The sequence below is a fragment of the Mobula hypostoma genome, chromosome 17 (genome assembly GCF_963921235.1).
Source record: "Mobula hypostoma chromosome 17, sMobHyp1.1, whole genome shotgun sequence".
NCBI lineage: Eukaryota > Metazoa > Chordata > Chondrichthyes > Myliobatiformes > Myliobatidae > Mobula > Mobula hypostoma.
In genome coordinates, this window is record NC_086113.1 from 20,291,282 (window position 1) to 20,311,012 (window position 19,731).

A 19,731-nucleotide genomic window follows, 5' to 3' on the forward strand; every position below is an offset into this window, starting at 1 on the left:
TGGCCATAGTAGTAGCACCAGAGGATTGGAGAAAGATAAATGGTGCTTCGTTGCTCTTAAAAGGTAATAGAAATAATACTGGTAATTATAGACTGGTAAGTCGTAAGTCTTTGTTGGGCAAACAATGGAGAGGATTCTTAGGGACAGCATTTATGAACAGTTGGAGAAGAATAATTTTATTAGAGAGAGTCAGCATGGCTTTGTGAGGGGCAGATTATGCCTTATGAGCCTGATTGATTTTTTCATGGAGGTGGCAAAATACCATGGTAGCATTGTGGTTAGCTTGATGCTATTACAGCTTGGAGCATCGGAGTTGAATTCTGACGTCATCCGTAAGGAGTTTGTATGTTTTCCCTGTCACCACGTGGGTTTCCTCCAGGTGCTCTGGTTTCCTCCTGCGTTCTAAAGTTGTACCAGTTAGTTGACTAATTTGTCATTGTAAATTATCCTGTGATTAGGCTAGGGTTAAATCAGCGGGTTACTGGCCGGTGTGGCTCAAAGGGCTGTTAGGGCCTGTTCTGTGCTGTATCTCTAAATAAATAAAATTTAAACATTGATGAAGTTATAACATTGGTTGTGATGTTGATGGATTTTAGCAAGGTGCTTGACAAGGTTGCCCATGGCAGGCTCATCCAGAAGATTATGATGCTAGGGATTCATGGAAATTTGGCTGCATGGATTGAGAATTGGCTTGACCATAGAAGGAAAAGTTAGTAGTACATGGAGCGTATACTGCCTGGAGGATGGTGACTGATGATGTTCTGCAGAGATCTGTTCTGAATGATGTAGATGAGGAAGTGGAAAAGTGGGCTAGTAAGTTTGCAGATGACACGAAGGATCATGATGTTATGGATGGTGTGGAAGTTGCAGGTTACAATGAGATACAGACGATGCAGAGCTGGGCTAAGGAGTGGCAGATGGAATTCTATCTAGAAGAGTGTGAAGTGATACACTTTGGAAAATTGAACTTGAAGATGGAGTAAGAGGTCAATGGCAGGATTCTTAGCAGTGTGGAGAAACAGTGGGATCCTGAGCTCCATGACATAGGTCCCTCAAAGTTACCACCCAAGTTGAGAGGATGGTTAAGGAGGCATTTGGCATGTTGGCCTTCATTAGTTGCAGAATTGAGCTCGAGCTGTGAGGTAATGTTGCAGCTTTAGAAAACTCTGGTGTCACCTCATTGTAGGAAGGATATGGAAGCTTTAAAAAGGATGCAGAGGAGATTTAACAGGATGCTGTGTGAATTAGAGAACACATCTTATGAGGAAAGGATTTTTCTCTTTGAAATGAAGGAGGATGAGAGGTATATAAAATCATGGCATAGGGTAGCAAAGCCACACCTCTTTCCTAAGGCAGCAATGGCTAATGTTAGAGGACATCTGTTTAAAGTGAATGAAGGAACTTCTAGGGGCGATTTTTGAGGTAGAATTTTAGATTGAGAGTGTTAGGTGTCTGGAATGCACTGCTAGGAGTGGTGGTTGAGGCTGATGTGTTAAAAGACTCTTAGACAGGCACTTGGATGTCCAAAAAAATGGAGGGCTCAGAGGAAAGGTTAGATTGATATGGAGTGGGCTTACATAGGTCGGCACAACATCATGGGCTGAAGGCCCTATATTGTGCTAGACTGTTCTATGTTCTACTCAGTGCTCTTAAAATGTCATTTTGTATAGGCAATTTACTCAAATCATATTTTATGCATTAATGAGAGAATATCTTGTATATCATGCTGAATTACTCAGGATCCAACCCACGAGCCAAATTTGCCTTCCCATGAACGCAGCCACTTTCCAGTTGTGAATGTCTAGGTGACCTCATATTACTTCAAATTGTCCTGCAGTGAGAATTGGGTCACCAAGCCTTGGATAACGGATCCTTAGCTCTGACTTCCTAAACAACCTAGTAACCTGAGGAAAACATGCTGCTGTCAACGGCTGCTGAACAATCTTAAATGTCTCTGACTTTCTAAAAACTATCTTAATAGACTTAACTATATTGTTTAATAATTTTTGTTTTAAAAGCATCTTAAAAGTGCTATAAAAACATTAAGGTAGAGTAAAATGAGTAAACCACTTACTGCATTTGAGTTGTATCATCAACCCCTCACAAATGAAGGGGCTGGTAACTCCTCTTTCCAGCCATCCAGACATAAAGCTGAGGAGCCAGATGCAAAGTGCATCCAACCACTGTACTCTGCTGAGTGGAATGTGAGGTTGAAAGTGCTGGAATCGGACCTGCAGCTCATCTTCAACTTCCATACTTCATACACATATGCTGGAGAAAGCTCCAGGGCAAATGTCATAAAGCTAGCAATACTCTGGGGAACTGAGATTAGATATAAATTATGCTCTAGCTCATTGTATATTTAGCATTCGTATCTATGGAAAACTACCCCTGAAACAATTCTCTGTGTTAAATGTGCTTTTGTATTTCTTGCACAGTTGCCTATAATCATGATTGTGGCTTTCTCGATGTGCATCATCTGCCTACTTATGGCAGGTAAGTAAAGTAGTGAAATTGGACAAATAATTATGGTCAAAGATATGACTTTTAGTGATTCTGCTTCAATTAAAATGCACTTAGGTGTACACCACATGCTGCACCCGCAAAGCTAACAGTATTGTGAGGGACCCCACGCACCCCTCACACAAACTCTTCTCCCTCCTGCCATCTGGCAACAGGTACCAAAGCATTCGGGCTCTCACGACCAGACTGTGCAACAGTTTCTTCCCCCAAGCCATCAGACTCCTTAATACTCAGAGTCTAGACTGACATCTACATCATGTATTATTATATTGTAGTTTGTCCTCTACTGTGCCTGTTGTCTTGTTTATTAAGTATTGTACTGCCCTGCACTGTTTTGTGCACTTTATGTAGTCCTGTGCAGTTTTTATGTTGATTTACGAGTCTAGTATAGCCTTGTGCTCTCTCACATAGTCTAATGTACATTTATGTTGTTTCAAGTAGCACCAGGGTCCTGGAGGAACATTGTCTCATTTTTACTGTGTACTGTACCAGCAGCTTATGGTCGAAATGACAATAGACTTGACTTGTGGTGCATATCTAAATAGTATTGAAACTGCAAGTCTGAAATGTAGAAAATACAGGCAAGATTCAACAGGATAGGCAGCACATGTCAGTAGAGAAATATACTTATTTGCCACTTTGAGGTACCTCCTGTAGTCCATCTACTTCTAGGTTCAACATGTAGTGTATTCAGTGATGCTCTTCTGCACACCACTGTTGTAATATGTAGTTATTTGAGTTACTGTTGCCTTCCTGTCAGCTGTAACCAGTCTACCTTTCTCCTCTGATCCCTCATTAGCAAGGTGTTTTCATCCATAGACTACTGCTCACTGGATTTTTTTTTTTTTTGTTTTTCATACCATTCTTTGTAAACCTAGTGACAGTTATGTGTGAAAATCCGAGGAGATCTGCAGTTTCTGAGATACCGGCACCAATAGTCAAAGTCAATTAGATCACATCTCTTCCCATTCTGGTGTTTGGTCTGAACAGAAACTAAACCTCTTAACTATGCCATTATGGAATGAGTTGCTGCCACATAATCAGCTGATCAGATATTTGCAGTAACAAGCAGATGTACAGGTGTTCCTAATAAAGTGGCCATTGAGTGCAGTTAGGGTTTCAGGTTGTTGACAAGATTTTATGGTTAGCTGCTTCATTAGTTATGGCTTCATCAGTGTAGTGCCATTCCCATGTGTAGCTGATGTGGGAGAAGAATGCAGTATAATGTACGTTACGTGTAGAAACTAGCATCGTGTTGAGTGCTGGACCTTGTAGTTCAGTGAGTAGATCTGCAGACAGCAGATTAAGAGTCACCACACTCCACCATTTTGAATCTTACATAATTCCAATTTTGCCTTGGATTCAACATTATTTCCATCGTTAGAGTAGTTTTTGAACATTTAATTAAATAGGTCTGCAATTGAAAATTTAGTTTTAAGCATCCTTGATTACTTTCTATTCACTACTAAAGTCTGTTGCTGCTGTTTCAATTATAACAACTTAACACTTGTAATTTTATTCATTGAACCTGATGTAGGTGACACCTGGACAGAGACCTTGGCTTACGTGCTGTTCTGGGGAAGTGCTAGCTTTGGGACTGCTGCTATCATCTTCTTCAATGGCAAAGAGTTTGTTGATGCACCGAAGCTGGTTCAGAAAGAGAAGATGGACTGAATGTGTACCTGTGGAAAGCAGCTTAGCCACCAAGATTCTGTGCAAATGTGGAGGATCTTCTAACCTGCTTTCCACGCACCAGGCCCTGCAGGGTGATTTTTAAATAAAACTTTTGACTGGAACCAGCAGTCACGATCTGCAGTCTGAGTTGGATCGTTCAGCCTTAACTGTTATAAACTTACTCTTCCTTTTGGCATTCTGAATGAAAATCAGAAACCACACTAAAAATTCCAATAATTGTGATCTTCCTGCCCTAGCATCCAGAAACAGAAGCAGCACTGGTGTTTTATACAAGGTATTAGTTCAAATGAAACAGTGCTCTGATCTTTCTTCCATACAGCTTGTTTGCATAATTCATGAACTATATTGGTGAAATAACATACCTGCAGATATAAGTTGTTGCTTCTGGACTTTGATGTTTTGTATGAAAGTCTGCATATCAACTTGGCAAATAACCTCCTTTTGATCAATTCAAAGCTGCTGCTTCCCAACATTGAGCAAATATCTATCTGCAACAAGTGTATCTTCTATTCAGGGGCTGTAATTTATATGCAAAGATGTACAGCAAACTTTAGATGACTATGAAATTTATATTATGTTACAGAATTGACTATATCTTCAGTTGTCTGTTATTGCTGTTTTCCTTAATTGCAATATACTTGGATCGTAATTGAATGTTTGAATCTGCTCTCCAATGAAAAAGAAAACCTAGCTAGGTAGAAGAAACTCTTTATGCATTTACTTGATCATTTCCTACATAATGAATTACAATAATATTTAAATAGGTATTTAAGAAACTGATGAAATATTCATATTGAAATGGCTTATGTTGTCACAGCTATCTCAAAAATAATGCAGTCAGATTCACCTTTGCCCCTCAAGCGGTGCCTAGTCTCTGTTCATGTCATTTTTAATGCTCTTCAATACATACTGTATGTGAACTGTTAATGCTATGAACTGTTTTTAATGTGCATCTTTATTGCAGATGTCCAAAAAAAATCAGAAGCTGCAGTGGAGCAGCCAGTTTGCAGAACGCCCTTAAATTGTTGTGCAATCATTGAAGTAGATGATGGTTCAATCAATGTATATTGCAAGTTAAAAGCAAGTATTCACTATTAGGAACTGATTTATCAAATTGATGTAAGGAATCATTCCCATTACTCACCCTAGTTTTATAGGTAGGGATGGTATATTGCTATTTATATGTGTAACTCTATTTGGTTTACTAACCATTTTCCATTCCATTGTCGCCCTCTTCTGTGTTTGTGTTTCTTTCACAGTAATGAATAAAGACTAAATAAGAGTTGATATTTCCATTATATCTTTCAGGTTTATCATTAATATGTATCTGAGCTCTGCTTAATTTGATGTGCTTGTACAGAGGTCCTGACAGTTGACTGGTTGTGTGCATAAAGATTTTGAAAGTGACATGATAGAGAGAGAAAATGCGGAATGTGTCATCCAGGGTTTCTTAATATTGACGCAATTGTCAATAATTTCTTTCCTCTCACAGAAGCTGTATGATCTGCTGAGTTCTGGCACATTGTCTGTTGCTCAAGATTCATATTGATGTTAGTCCCATTTGCCTGCATATCTGTATACTTGTACAAGTGCCTTTTAAATGTTGTTAATGTACCTGGCTCAACTACTCACTCTGGCAACTCAATCCTGCTGGGTTAGAAGAATTGCTCCTCAGGTCCCTATTAGATCCCTTCCCCTGAAAGCAAATGTGGCCTCACCAACATCTTGTACATCTGCAACATATTTAAAGTGGAAGTCAGGAGGTAGAGGGAGATGTAAGAATAAAACATTCTTTTGCAAGGAGGAGTTTTTTGTTTTGTATGGCAAGTGTTTTTCTCTTCACACTTCTAATTGGTTTTTGTCAAGCCACTCCTCCAGCTCGTGGCTGCGTCGATGGACCGTGGCAGAGCAGTCTTATATCTGGTGAGAGGGCATGTTTGGACCAGGTGGAGGATGTCCTGGGTTCGGGCAACACAGGGGAAAGCTGGGATTTGTCGGGTGCCCCATCGGTGTAGGTGTTCGCGCTGCTTTGGTTTGACAACTTCTGAGTCTTATTTGCAGCTGTCCAGTTTTTTTCTGGTAGCTGTAATAAAGCCTGGGAGGAGCGAAATGGGGACGTCGATCAGATTTCTGCCGGGGGCGGAGGGCATGTTGGTGTGCCAGTATCGGTGCCATTCTGTGTGTTCATCATAGGAGTTGAGGTTTTTCAAATTGTAGAAAGGTTTGCGGGATTGAATCAGGACGTTGGAGGAGCATTTTTGGTGAGTTTATGAACTGGAATGATGTTGAGCATAATTTGGATACACTTGTAGGATTTTGCTAAAGCTGCTCTTCTGCAGATCTGTCGGGGTGCTATTCCATTCATTGTTGGGAGCCATTGGATAGGTGTGGATTTTAGGACTCCTGAGATTATTCTCATAGAAATATGGAGTGTGTATTGGTTCCTGCTGATCATTGCAAGAAGTGGTAATAATCTGCTGCTTGCTTTATGTAAGTTGTAGAAATTGGCTTTCAAAGGGGAATTGTAAATTAACACAAAAATACTGTGCATAGCTGTTTGAAAGCTTGGGTGTTGAAACATAATAGAATTCCTCTACAAATAGCTAGCACTGTCTTGTTGGACTGAATGGTCTCCTGAGCTGAAATAATTCTATTGTAATAGCATTAATCATCTTTTGTAAATATCCATAAACATTGTAAGTACTATTTTGAAAGGAAGTCCCAAGATGTGAAAGAACTTGCTGGTAGTATAATTAGGGTCCAATATAGAGGAACATTTTCCTATTCTTTCCTCAACTCTGCAAGATTTTGTCCAGTGGCACTTATATCCACAGTGATGAAGTGGTTTAATAGATTAGTGATAAAACATATCAACTCCTGCCTGAGAAGTGACTTTAATCTGTTCCAATTTGCTTACTGGAGCAACAGATCCACAACAGAGATGTATACATCAGGATGTTCTTTAATCAGCTATAGCTCAGCATACAATACCATCATCCCCTTAAAACTAATCAATAAGTTTCAATACCTCCTTGTGCTATTGGATCCTCGATTTCCTCACTTGTAGACTCCATTCAGTTTGGATTGGCAACAACACCTCCATAATCTCTATCAACACAAGTGCACCACAGGGCTGTGTGCTTAGACCCCTGCTCTACTTATGACTGTGTAACTAAGCATAGCTTCAGTGCTGTATTCGAGTTAGCCGATGACACCATTGTCAAAGGCTGACTCAAAGGTGGGTAATGAATCAGCCTATAGGAGGTAGATTGGAAGTCTGGCTGAGTGGTGCCATAACAACAACTTCTGACTCAATGTCAACAAGACCAAGGAGTTGATTATTGACTTCAGCCAGCCCTCATTGGAAGATCAGAGGTGGAGAGGGTCAGCAACTTTAAATTTCTCGGTGTTATTATTTTGGAGGACCTGTTCTGGGCCCAGCACTTAAGTGAAATTACGAAGAAATCACGGCAGCACCTTAGGAGTTGGAAAAGATTCAGCATGACATCTTAATCTTTCAGAAACTTCTATAGTTGTGTAGTGGAGAGTACATTGACTGGCTGCATCACAGCCTGCTATGAAAACACCAATGCCCTTGAATAGAAAATCCTACAAAAAGTAGTGGATACGGCCCAGTAAACTCTCCCCACCATTGAGCACTTCTACACGAACTGTTGTCGCAGGAAAGCAGCATCCATCATCAGGGTCCCCCACCACCCAGGACATGCTGTTTTCTCATTGCTGCTTACAGGAAGAAGTTACAGAGCCTCAGGACTCACACCACCATGTTCAGGAACAGTTATTATCCCTCAACCATCGGGCTCTTGAATGAAAGGAGATAACTTCACTCGGTTTCACTTGCCCCATCATTGAAGTATTCCCACAATCTATGGACTTACTTTCAAGGACTCCCTATCTCACGTTCTCAATATTTATTGCTTATTTATTTATTTATTGTTGTTATTTTTTTGTATTTGCACGGTTTGTTGTCTTTTGCACCCTGGTTGAACTGTAAGTTGGTGTGGTATTTCATTGATTCTATTATGGTTACTATTCTGTTATGGATTTATTGAATATGCCCACAAAAAATGAATCTCAGGGTTGTATATATTGACATATATGTACTTTGATAATAAATTTACTTTGAACTTTGAAGTTAATCTCCTTCATGTGCCTATCATGTTATAGGTACCAATTTTGTTTCTATTGCTGTATAGGCTGTTAATCGCAAATGCTAACTGCTCTGAGTGAAAATAATTTTTGCTTTGAATCCCATTGACCCTTAACGTTTTATCACAATGACTGGCATTGTGTTCACTATAATGTGGGAGTAACAAACTGAGCTATTGCTGATCAATCTCTGGTGACAACTAAAAGGAATAGAACCTACTGAGTTGTGGACCACCATCTGGATCACATAGGAAAGGTGCTTAAGAGAAGTGTCATTGGACTGAAAAATAATGACGTTGCAAGGGAAGATCTTGTATCAGTGAACAGCAGATGTAGGTGATGTTTTGATTAAACAAAATTACATCATTTTTATAACTGCTAAGTTTCAAACATACATTCTATGAAAATTGTATATAGATGTGGTTCTATAACATCTTCCATATTCTCTGGTAGGATAAACAAAGCAATGTCGAAGTCTTCGCCCAGGCCAGCAGTCCCAGCACTGGCTCTGACCAACACCAGATTCCCAAGTCAACCATTCTATCCTAAGCATAGCCATGGCAAAAGGTTACCAGATGTGGATAGTGAAAACACTTCAAGAATGTTCTCAAAGATTCCATTAGGAAATGAATTATTCTCACAAGAGACGTGCACTATTACTGCTCAGAATGGAAAGGCTCTCTGAACCTCAGGACTCTTTGGGAGCATTGAAAGTGGCAGGAGGGCAGCATCTCCTGTTACCCATGCTCCTGGCCCATGAAGCACTTTCTACCCCAAGTATGGCAGAGACTGAGATGTACAGTGGTCTTGTCAATGAGGAAGGACTGCTGGGAGCTACAATTAACATCATCAATCGCAATCAACTTCTTAATTTGGTTCCCCAAAGAACTACATCAAAACGTTTATCATTGTTGTAATCATGGCCCCTCTATGCGATGCTGCTGGTGAGTACGCATTTTTATGCCGGTTTATCAAACGTTAGCTGTGTTCTCTCCACAAATACTACCTTGACTCGTTGAGTACTTTCTGCATTAGCACGGCTGGTGAAACAAGCCTTCTGTCGGCATCTGTGCGCAGGCGCTGTGCTGTTAGTAACCTGCCGGCAACCGCGCATGTGCCGTGGTGAGGCAGGCCGCACCGTTTTCGATTGCCAGAATCATGAAGCTGGTTCGGTAAGCTGAATGGCGGGAACTCGGGGATTAGCAGGCCAAGCAGTGGCTTGTGTCCGCAATGGAGGGAGAAATTTGGGCGGCGGGAAAGAAATTGGAGGAGATTTGGTTGGTTCAACGGGAGGTTTTGACCGTTGCCACCGCGGGTTATCCTAGGCCTGAGGCCTGCGGCCTGAGCCGCATGCGGTGGAAATTGGGGGCCGAGCAGGGCGGGCGAATAAGGACGGTAGCAGCGGCTTTCTTCTTTCACGCCGCTCTGATTAATATTTTGGGTATGTGCAGAAGCCCGAAAGCTGATCGGCTCTATATGGCTACCGTAGGTGGCCTCCATTCAACATTTATGCAGTCCTGAATGTAGCGAAAACGGTACTGGGCTGTCCTCAAAGAAACGCAAACACGAGAAATTCTGCAGGTGCTGGAAATTCAAGCAACACACATCAAAGTTGCTGGTAAACGCAGCAGGCCAGCTGCGTTCACCAGCAACTTTGATGTGTGTTGTCCTCAAAGAAAGCTCTTGTTATGCGATGTCGGACCTGATGGCCATAGATTTGGTCGTAAAAAAAACCGGAGTAGGCCGTGCGAGCCTGATTCATCATTCAGCAAGATCGTGGCTAATCTAGTATTGTGGACTCACCGCTTTCCTGAATCGTCTCTGTAACCATTAGATTAAAAATACGTCCAGCTCAGTCCTGAGTATATTCAACATTTGGCCTTCCCTGAGCTGCCACCAATAAAAGTATATTCTTGCATAAATTAAACCGTAGTTCTAATTGATGTTGCCTTGACAATCCCGAACAGTCCCGCTTGCAATAAAAAGCCTTAAGTACTGGCGAGCTCACTTAAACAGGTTTCTGTAACCTCGATCCATTTAAAGAATATTCTGCTTTTCTATTTCTTTTATTAATAAGAGTAGCTTCACATTTTCTTATTTGTATTTCATCAGCCAATGCCATGTTTATTCATTTTGCTTATTTGTATTTCTGCAGACTCAAAGTAATTCTCACAACCTGCTTTCCCAACTATTGTGTATGAAATTTGTCATGTTATCTAAACCAACAGTGTAGATTATAGAGTTCCATACACTGATCTCTTTGGCACCCCACAAGTTACAATTTGGCATTCTGAAAATGAGTGATCTACCCTGACTCTTGACAGCCACTTGTCAGTCATTTTGACCCGCTATGCCCAATTCCGTGAGCGGTACACAAATCTGCAGATACTGGAAATCCAAGCAACACACACAAAATGCTGGAGGAACTCAGCAGTCCGGGCAGCATCTATGGAAAAGAGTACAGTCGACATTTCATTTCTGCTGAACGGTCTTGGCCCAAAACACCTTCTCTTCCGTAGATGCTGCCTGGCCTGCTGAGTTCTGGCATTTTGTGTGTGTTCCATGAGCTGGAGTCTGTTATGAGATACTTTGAACCTCTTTTAAAAATCCAAGTAAACCATGTCTGGTTCTCTTTTCTCCACCCTCCAAGATAGATCTTGAAGGAAGAGGTTTTAAGGAACATCTTAAAAGATGCGTAAAGGAGACTTGGGGGAAGTAGAGACTTGAATTTTGTTCCCTTTCACATACTCACAGCTACATCTCACAAACAACAATGGGATAATTACATTAATTATATTAGTGATGTTGATTCAAGGAAAATTATTGGTAAGGATACCTGGGATAATTCTCCTGCCCTTCAGAATTTGCTTTGACAACTTTTAAGCCATTGAAAACAGCAGACCGGATCATTTCATTCAAATGAATGCATGATTGGTGATTGTTTCCTTTTAAAAATTCCTTGGTGATAAAACGGAACAAATTAGAACACTACCAATACTATTTCAGTACACTAAAACTTTATTAGTTCCTTATAGTTACCAATGGAGGAATTCATCCAGTGTACTCTTGTGTTCTTTTGATTAACTGTAAATGAACAAAACCAGCGCAGACACATAGTGCAAATAATGGACTGCCTTCATAAAATACTTTCAATGATTGCATCGTCCTAATCTTCAGTTTCATTGTAACATTCAAGATGATTGTCAATACCTTCAAATTTTTCATAGTTCCAACTTGCTGAAATGGTGAAATTGTTTCATTTTCACAGCTGGCCATTTCTGGTATCTCCATGCCTGAATGCTTGAAACTGCAGTGAGGAAAACAGTTCTGAATTGTTTTACTGTTTGTTACTTGCCAACTATCAGTGACAAAATTTGCTGCTTTTTGAGCTTAAGCACACAAGTGACGCTATTTAAAAACTGCTCTAAGCATGGTGGTGTGTCTAACCGATACACAAGTACATGGCAACTGATGCGAGTTGGAAATTGGCAACGGTTTTCTATCCCAATTAAGCGGCCTAGTGTCCTAAATTAACAAATGGAATCTCGGTTATTTTCTTGATTAGTTTTTATTCTTTAAAAATTGTCTTAAAAAAACAGCTGTACTGTTTAACAGATGGTCCAATTAACCAGCATCCACTATATTCCACGATTATTCAACATTTATCAGTGGGAATGGTTTCCACATCTTTGTCATTTTATAAATCTTATTCCTGTTCTGATGTTTGACAGGCATCCCACATTGTACTGACTAGAATGGTTACGTATTACCTGAACCAAAGCTAAATAATTACTTGCTGCTCTTTGCAAGCATCCTGTATAGTCATTTAAAGTTATACTAATGTTTTCAAGGACCCTCAACTCTTTGAAGTTATGTCACTTAAGTTATTTTGTCACCCTCATTATTCTGATGAAAGTACTTTTTTGTATTTGTTTTAACAGATGGTGTTCTGCCTTTTGAACTCATCTGGCTAAATCATTCTGGGATTATTTACTACCCTTGATGTTTACTATATTTGAGTTTTACATTGCACATTTTGAAGTTAGGGGTGGCATGGTAGAGAAGCAGTTAGCGTAATAACAGTGGTAGCTGATTGCAATTCAGTTCCTGCTGCTGCCTGTTAGAGTTTGTACATTCTCCTTGTGACTGCATGGGTTTCCTCCAGGAGCTCCAGCTTCGTCCTATATTCCAAAGGTGTTTGGTTAGGGTTAGTGAGATGTGGGCATGCTATGTTGGTACTGCAAATGTGGCAACAACTGCGGGTAGCCAGTACAATCGTCACTGATAGGATTTGACACATACGATGCACTTCACTGTTGGTTTGATGTACATTTGACAAATAAAGCTTAATCTTTAATTTTATAGCCTTCACTTCAATATCTAGGTCATTCATCTACATCAGATAGAATATCTTATGAACTTTTGGTAAACACTATATACTACTTTGGCCTTAAGACCATTTGTTCACCAGTCAGGTCTGCTTTTCCACTGCCACTGTCCCTTTAATGTTTTAAACGATCTGTGTTTCTCTGCCACAAGCTCGTATTCCTTTGACATTTTTTTAAAATTAGCCTTCCATTCAGTTGTGAGTTTGCACATTTAATTGTTCCTTGTCCACTGCCTTATTCAAAGTTGAGGGTCAATTTTATTTGCTTAGAGATACAGAGCAGAATAGGCCTTCCAGCCCTTTGGGCTGTGCCATCCTGTAACCCACAACAACCCCAGTTTAGCCCTCACCTTTTCATGGGACAAATAACAATGACCAGTTAACCTGCCTGGTATGTCTTTGTATTGTGAGAGGAAGCTGGAGGATCCAGAGAAAACTCGCACATTCCATGGGGAAGACGTACAGAGACTCCCTACAGAGGATGCTGGGATTGAACTCCGGGCTTCAACTGTATCAGCGTCACACTAGCGGCAATGCTACCGTTGTGCCCATTTAATTTAATATGGAGGGCACATTTCATTTCATGTTGTCCATGGATGTAGTATAATATTTAATTAGATCTTTCTGAAGAAGAGGAGATTTAAAAGACTAAATATAAATGCAAACTTGTCTTTCAAAGTCCTTCACAGCCTATGACAAATGTTTGAAGCATATTCACTGCTGTAATGTTGGAAATTGTAAAATTTGTATGCAAATTGTTTGCAATCAACACAAATAGATGATGGCTGAATAACGGCGATGTTAAATTTTGGGTAACTATTGCATTGGTCATACTTCTTAATAGCAGAATAATTTCAAATGTGTAATTGAAACTCCCAAGAGCTGCTTTTTATTAAAATGGGCACTTAAATATGTTTGGGCATTTTAATAGATTGCAAGTGATTGTGGTTTTAATTTTTTTTTAATTATTTACGTGTTCAGGACTTTGGTAGGTATGTGGGTTTTAATTGATTCCCACAGTAGTGAAAGTCCTTTATATTTAATATATATTGGATATCGTGTCTGTCCATATATAATATAGAGAACTTTACAACAAAAAGTTATATTATACTTTCCCACAGTACAGGTACTTTGACCCACAATGTTATTTTGACCTTTTAACCAACACTTAGGATCAATCTAACTCTTCCCTCCTACATAGCCCTGCATTTTTCTATCAGAGTTGATGTTGTAAATATATCTAATATGTAAGATTTTATAAACTATCTCATCCTTTGAAATACAAAGGATACAATTAAAACTCTTTAATATATGTTCCTGAATTCTTCTAAATGTTAGCTGTGTCGAAAATTCATGCATGGCCTGGCAATAATTTGCTTGGGATTGCAAAGGCTGGAATTTGAAATCATAATTAATTTTCCAAAATATGTCAAAACATTTTATATTTTCTGTTTATGCAAATAGGAAAGAACTCCTTATGCACTGAAGTTACATTCAGAATCAGAATCAGGTTTATTATCACCTGCTATTGTTGTGAAATTTGTTAACTTGGCAGCGGCAGCAATTCATTGCAGTACATGATATAGAAGAAAAAATTAATAATAAGTAAATCAGTTACAGTGTATGTATATTGAATATATTAAACATTGTACAAAAAACAAATATATTTAAAAAGTGAAGTAGTGTTCAAGGGTTCAGTGTCCATTTAGCAATTGGATGGCAGAGGGGAATTCCTGAATTGCTTAGTGATGCCTTCAGGCTTCTGTACCTCCTAGTTGATGGTAACAGTGAGAAAAGAGTGCTGGAGGTGCTTAATAATCGGCGCTGCCTTTCTGAGACACCACCCCTTGAAGATGTCCTGGTTACTTTGTAGGCTAGTACCCAAGATGGAGCTGACTAGATTTACAACTTTCTGCAGCTTCTTTCGGTCCTGTGCAGTAGCCCGCCCCCCCCCCCCCAAATACCAGACAGTGATGCAGCTTTTTGGAATGCTCTCCACAGTATATCTATAGAAGTTTTTGAGTGTATTTGTTGGGATACCCAATCTCTTCAAACTAATGAAATATAGTCACTGTCTTGCCTTCTTTATTACTGCATCGATATGTTGGGACCAAGTTAGGTCCTCAGAAATCTTGACACCCAGGAACTTGAAACTGCTCACTCTCTCCACTTCTGATCCCTCTATGAGGATTGGTATGTGTTCCTTCATCTTACCCTTCCTGAAGTCAACAATCAGCTCTTTCATCATACTGGTGTTGAGTGCCAGGTTGTTGCTGCGACACCACTCCACTAGTTGGCATATCTCGCACCTGTGTGCCCTTTTGTCACCGCCTGATATACCAACAATGGTTGTATCATCAGCAAATTTATAGATGGTATTTGAGCTATGCCTAGCCACACAGTCATGGGTATAGAGGGAGTAGAGCATTGGGCTAAGCACACACTCCTGAGGTGTTGTTCATCAGCAAGGAGGATATGTTATCACCAATCCACACAGATTGTGGTCTTCCGGTTAGGAAGTTGAGGATCTAATTGCAGAGGGAGGTGCAGAGGCCCAGGTTCTTCCACTTTTCAATCAGGATAGTGGGAATGATGGTATTAAATGCTGAGCTATAGTCAATAATCAGCATCCTGACATAGGTGTTTGTGTTGTCCAGGTGATCTAAAGCCATGTGAAGAGCCATTGAGATTGCATCTGCCGTTGACCTTTTCCGGCGAGGCAAATTGCAATGGGTCCAGGTTCTTGCTGAGGCAGGAGTTCAGTCTACTCATGACCACCCTCTCAAAGCATTTCATCACTGTGGATGTGAGTGCTACCGGGCGATAATCATTCACATAAACAAAATGCACAACATTGTAAAGGTGTTTAATGAGCCAAATGTATATTTGTGTGAAAAGCAGCAGCAATATTCACATTTGGCTCAGTTGTGGGTTTTTCTTTATGCAGATTTTTGATGAAGTTGAGCCATGAGACAGTGACCATTGAGCTGAAGAATGGAACACAGGTGCATGGAACTATCACAGGTAAAGTTACAGAAGCTAAGAAACTTCGATGATCATTTAAGGCTTGTAACCCACAGGTGTGAGATCATTATAGAAAGTTTGGAATAAAAAGTTAAAATGAACAATATGATGTAAAAAAATTGAAATAAAATGTAAAAACGCTAGAAATATTTGTCAGTTCGGCAGCATTAATATTTATGTATTCTTCCTCTCCAGTTTTGCACAGCAGTGATCTTAAAGAATCAGTTGATTCAAACTCAGTCACTGATATATCTTAGTGAGATGTTAATGGGAAATTGGATGGCAGAATGATTTTGAATAACTTTGGCTTGGTGGATGAAGTTGGAGTGGGGAGAGAGAAGTTGGTGAAGTGGAATGAAGAGAGGGGAAGATGTGATAATTTCTTGAATGTGCCTATTAAAAGCCTTCATGCTATTAATACAAAGAAATGGACTATTTTCAGTTGTTGAATGTTATATCCCACATGACAATTAAACTTGCATAAGTTGGCCTGTTGCCCATCCACAGCCTCTGAATGTGGACGTTATTTTGAAGTCATTGTGTCATTGAATATTCTCATGTTGGTTCAAGTCTGTTGTTGCTGGTACTGGTGCTAATGGATAGCTTGCTTCAGAGAAATTGCATTTATAAAGAGTTTTGTATTTTTAGGGTGTTTTAGAATGTTCCACTTCCCTGTGTTTCCTCATAGTGGCTGCAGTTAATGTTTTTTTTTCATTTAATGCAACAACAATGAGGTAATTAACCCTATAGTATGTTGTGATGGTGCTTGGAGGTGTTGACTAGACAGTACATGGAGAAAAGATCCTAGTTCTTTAGAATAGTGCCACAGTAATCATAGACTATTGTTAATGTGTTTGCAGGACAGTACCCACAGTAGTGCAATACTACATTGGTATTGATACCCATCCCAATTTCATTATGCAGTTGGACAGTGAGACATCCTTAACAACAAAGAACTAGAAAAAGATGGTCAGTGCAAGAATAGTGACCAGACCAATCTTAATTAGAACAATTTGAAGAAAGGTCAACTTAACCCAGAGGAGGAAGCATTTATGTATCAAGTTCACTGGGTGACTAGCCCATTATGTTTGAAAATGCACAAAGGATTTCTGTTTGTCTTCAATTCTAGGGGTGGATGTCAGTATGAACACTCACTTGAAAGCGGTGAAGATGACACTGAAGAACAGAGAACCTGTACAGCTTGAGACCCTTAGTATTCGAGGAAACAACATTCGTTACTTTGTGCTCCCAGACAGCTTACCATTGGACACACTTTTAGTGGATGTTGAGCCTAAAGTCAAGTCAAAAAAGAGAGAAGCAGGTATGGGGCTGGCTAAATGATTAACTGAAATGTTTAGATATAAACAATAAATTAGCTCTTCAATTACAGTATTTGTAAGCAAACTTCTACTGCTAGAATCTAGCCCAAACCAATGAGTTATTGATCCCTGGTTTTTAGAATCAGCTCTGTCATTTTAAGCTAATTCTTACTTTTGTTAACAGCATATCAATTTGTAACTGGTACAAAAGATGATATTGCTAAAGCACTCAGGAATGAGTTTCTATGGTTTATTAAAAACTGTGGCATGCAGCATTTTTGTGGGAAGCTAGATCAGTTATCTGAATTGGTTGTAAGAGATATCTGTATGAATGTGGAAATCAGCAGATTAATATTTTGCATTGCATATCATTACACTTTGACATTCTGCATAAAGGCACATTATACTGCATCTCTGCAAAAGTGTTGTTTTTTAAGTTGTGTACATTAGACTACAGATAAAGGTTTGAATTTTGATAGTGTAAGTTGCTGCAAATTTTCACACTTTTTTCATTGGAGTTCTTTAGCAGAGACCGTCCATCTTGAAAATAAATTTAGGAGTTGTATGCAGGTTGGATGATTACTCATCTGATTCCTAGAGTTTCATGAATAATTTTAACAGGTATTACCTCCTGCTGCACTTCCCAAAATGAGGCAACACTTCAAGCAGTTGTAGATTGTTGAAGATAGTTTATTAATTTAATGTACATCTTACGTTTCTGTGATGTAATTGGCCTTTGGAGCAAATGTTTGAATTTCAGTGACCATAATTCATAATCTTACATCAGAGACCAAGCTAGTTCGCCGTTTAAAATACATGATTTTTAAAAATCATACCGTTGCAGACACTGAAATTTTAATGTTTTCAAAACTTTGTTATAGATTTTACAGTGTGGATGTCATTGTTCCCCTCTCCAACTCCCCAAAAAGCTATCTGCCAAATATCTTGGTTCCCAGTTTGCTGTCAACCCGAAGTTTGACTCATTGTTAAATTCACCCCAGAGGTGACTATCAGTCCCAGTCTTGATGTTGAGAGCAGTCAGCTTCCTTGGTGTCAGCCTTTGGTTGGAGGGTGATTGTTTTCTTTATTATTCAGTATAACAGTTTCGTAAATGAAAAGTTTACCTTTTGTAATTACTAATATTTACTGTGCATATAACACAGATCTCTGTGAAAATGACCATTGCATTGATATGCATTCTTACCACTGGAAACTGGAAGGCATCACCATGCTTTGATTTTCAGTAATAAATTCTGCTCAGATTCCTGCACGTGTACAACTGCACATGTGCTGGTGGATTAGTGCTTCCATAATGACAATTTTCATTATTTTAGCTAACCTTGGCTCTTGTGTTTTAATCTCAGTTGCTGGCCGAGGGCGAGGGAGAGGCCGAGGCCGGGGAAGAGGTCGTGGTAGAGGGAGAGGTGGACCCAGACGATGATGTTCTTTTCCAACTTGAGGCGGTTGCAGTTGATGTTTGTAAAAGTTTTGTTTACTCAAGAATTTTTGCATTATTTCTGTTTTTAATAAAACCAGTTCACATCATATTGTTTTCCACTGTTTTGTTGAAATGATGGTATGATTAAAATAAGGCAAAAGAAAAATGCATCCCTTTTATATTTTTACATGCTGATTTGATATTGATCTGTCTGTGAGTAATAAAATGAATGTTAAAATGAAGTCACACAGTTATTACAATAATTATCTATACTCTTGTTGACAGATTTCACTTTGTGTGATTTTTTTTAAAGCATATGATTATTCAGAGATTTCCCCCATCCTGATGGAGTATACTTGCTTTCTTCTCTTAGTTTCTCCTGCATTTACAGTAAACACGATATTTTAATAGCATAGTTACTTTTGGTAGAGGTTCAGTCAGCATCTACAGTACTGTGCGGAAGCCTTAGGTACATGTAAAAAATCCTGTAAAGTGAAGATCCTTTCAAAAATAATGAAACTAATTGTTTCTAAATATCAAAAAATATCTATAAATTGCAGTAAACAGTGAAAAAAACACTAAATCAAATCAATCCCTTTACCTTGAAATCTGCATCATTTCTCTTAGGTACATTGTTGTGCAGTTTTATAAGAAAATTGGCTGGTATGTTGTTCCAAACATCGTGGAGGACTTGCTAGTTCTGCAGACTTTGGCTGTCTTGCTTGCTTCTGGCTCTCCAGGTAATTCCAGACAGCCCCAATATTGAGATCAGGGCTCTTTGGAGGCCATACCATCTGTTGTGGATCTCCTTGTTCTATTCGCAGAAGGTAGTTCTTTATAAGAACATAAGAAATACGAGCAGCCGTAGGCTATCTGACCCATTGAGCCTCCTCCACTATTCAATAAGATCATGGCTGATCTGACCATGGACTTATTTCCACCTACCTTCCTTTTCCCCATAACTTAATTCCCTTACTATCCAACCTTGTCTTAAATATATTTACTGAGGTAGCCTCCACTGCTTCATTGGGCAGAAAATTCCACAGATTCACCACCCTTTGGGTAAAGTAGTTCCTCATCCCTGTCCTAAATTTACTCCCCCAAATCTTGAGGCTGTGTCCCCTAGTTCTAGTCACTACCAATGGAAACAACTTCCCTGCCTCTATCTTATCTAT

The 19,731-nt window shown here is 39.4% G+C and overlaps 2 protein-coding genes across 3 annotated transcripts in view; both read left to right on the forward strand.

The window, feature by feature from the left end:
- The window catches only part of LOC134357881 (phosphatidylinositol-3-phosphatase SAC1-B-like), a 92,846-nt gene extending 84,603 nt beyond the window's left edge, over window positions 1-8,243 (forward strand). For both annotated transcript variants that reach the window (XM_063069624.1, XM_063069625.1), the window contains exons 19-20: window positions 2,439-2,496; window positions 4,061-8,243. In XM_063069624.1, coding sequence (XP_062925694.1) covers window positions 2,439-2,496; window positions 4,061-4,197 — 195 coding nt within the window. In that variant the 3' untranslated portion in view covers window positions 4,198-8,243. The remainder of the gene's footprint in view (window positions 1-2,438; window positions 2,497-4,060) is intronic.
- Window positions 8,244-9,479: 1,236 nt separating this feature from the next.
- On the forward strand, window positions 9,480-18,798 carry snrpd1 (small nuclear ribonucleoprotein D1 polypeptide). Its single transcript, XM_063069322.1, has 4 exons — window positions 9,480-9,560; window positions 15,723-15,799; window positions 16,929-17,120; window positions 18,483-18,798. Exons 1-4 carry the CDS (start codon window positions 9,547-9,549, stop codon window positions 18,557-18,559), a joined length of 360 nt encoding a protein of 119 aa, XP_062925392.1. The 5' UTR covers window positions 9,480-9,546; the 3' UTR covers window positions 18,560-18,798.
- Window positions 18,799-19,731: the final 933 nt, after the last annotated feature.

Excerpts from the sequence above, each read along its gene's own strand:
- snrpd1 (XM_063069322.1), top strand. Across the intron at positions 15,800-16,928 it reads GGTGCATGGAACTATCACAG|GGGTGGATGTCAGTATGAAC; the intron begins GTAAAGTTACAG and ends CTTCAATTCTAG. Across the intron at positions 17,121-18,482 it reads GTCAAAAAAGAGAGAAGCAG|TTGCTGGCCGAGGGCGAGGG; the intron begins GTATGGGGCTGG and ends TTTTAATCTCAG.